The sequence below is a fragment of the Eurypyga helias genome, unplaced genomic scaffold, assembly GCF_000690775.1.
Source record: "Eurypyga helias isolate BGI_N326 unplaced genomic scaffold, ASM69077v1 scaffold10547, whole genome shotgun sequence".
In the NCBI taxonomy this organism is placed as follows: Eukaryota; Metazoa; Chordata; class Aves; order Eurypygiformes; family Eurypygidae; genus Eurypyga; species Eurypyga helias.
In genome coordinates, this window is record NW_010263673.1 from 1 (window position 1) to 1,489 (window position 1,489).

General features: G+C 46.8%; 1 protein-coding gene across 1 annotated transcript in view; it reads left to right on the forward strand.

Moving 5' to 3' along the window:
• Window positions 1-443: 443 nt before the first annotated feature.
• The window catches only part of LOC104512938 (cysteine desulfurase, mitochondrial-like), a gene marked incomplete at both ends in the record, with an annotated part of 4,897 nt that continues 3,851 nt past the window's right edge, over window positions 444-1,489 (forward strand). Inside the window, 2 exons of the mRNA XM_010156128.1 lie at window positions 444-560; window positions 1,001-1,084. Of these exons, the coding sequence (XP_010154430.1) occupies window positions 444-560; window positions 1,001-1,084 (201 nt within the window). The remainder of the gene's footprint in view (window positions 561-1,000; window positions 1,085-1,489) is intronic.

Here is a 1,489-nt window from a genome sequence, read left to right on the forward strand (position 1 = left end):
CGGTGCCGCCGCTCGTGCTCTGCGGGCGCGCAGCAGGCCGGAGCCGTGGCAGGGCCAGGCTGGAGCTTGCACTGGCGTCTGCAAGTGCGGGGGTTGCTTTGAGGGGCAGCAGGAAATTAATTTTAACCAAAGTTCTTGCCCGTGTAGTTTGTCCTGGCTTTTTTAAGACCTTGTATTTCTTCAGCTCAGAAAATGCCGTTCTGCTGGGATCGGCTTGGTGCAGATGGAGGTGACGTGCGAGGGCGCAGAATGTAAATTGCCAGAGCCTGCGTTGTATGTAACGTGCAATACCCTCAGGGTTTTGATATCTGGCCTCAGCTAAACCCAGACGCTGCAGCAGAAGGGCTGCTAATCCGGGGGCTGAGTGAGGGCCTGCATGTGTAGAGGGGACAGAGATGCTTTTCCTTCCCTGTTGCTAAGGCTGAGGGGTTTGTGTCCCACAGGATCCCAGAGTCCTGGACAGCATGCTTCCATACTTGATAGCCTACTATGGCAACCCCCACTCCAGGACCCACGCGTACGGCTGGGAGAGCGAGGCCGCCATGGAGAAGGCGAGGCGTGTGAGTCTTCAGCTCCTCCCAGTTGTAGTGGTTTTGCTGCTGGCAAGGAAATTCAGTGTCAAAAGGAAATCAAAAGCGATGATAAAACTGTAGTTAGTTCACTGTGGACAGGATTTAGTAACTTCCTCTTTGCTCAGCTGTACTTCAGCAGATTTATCGCAAGAAAAAATAGTGAGGTTAGAGCAGCTGAAAATAGCAGAAGCCAGTCCTTTAGGCAAAGGTGCCTCAGGATTTTTGGTTTCCTGTGTACGTATTTTGCATTAATGCAGATATTTAGACTGTTGCACCTGTAGCATAACTTTGTTACGTAATAGCTGCAATCCTTTTAAGGCTCAAAGGAGGGGGGGGGGTGTTCTTGAAAATATTTTGCATGTGTTTTGCTATGGTGAATTAATTGTATTTTATCTTAACAAATTTTATTTGTATTTCTTTTTAAACAGCAAGTTGCGGATTTAATAGGAGCTGATTCAAGGGAAATTATATTTACCAGTGGTGCAACAGAATCAAATAATATGGCAATTAAGGTAAAAGGTTGATAACAATAATTATTTATTATGTTAAAGTTATGCCCTTAAGAACTGTATGCGTCTTTTAGCAGTTTAAATGTTAAAATGTTGGCCTAGTTAGCAAATATGTGCATTCCTGGTTTTACTCCCTGTGGTATTCTGCTACATACATGGAGGAAATACTGGGAAATAATTTAATTTATCGTCATTCAAAATCAAAGAGAACTAAAACCAAATCCTAAACCACCTCTCCCCCAGCCCTTCCCTTCTTCCTGGGCTCAGCTTTGCTCCTGAATTCTCCACCTTCCCCCCGCTCAGTGTCACAGGGGGACAGGGAATGGGGGTTGGGGTCAGTCCATCACACAATGTCTCTGCTGCTCCTTCCTCCTCAGGGGAGGATCCTCACACTCTGCCCCTGCTCCA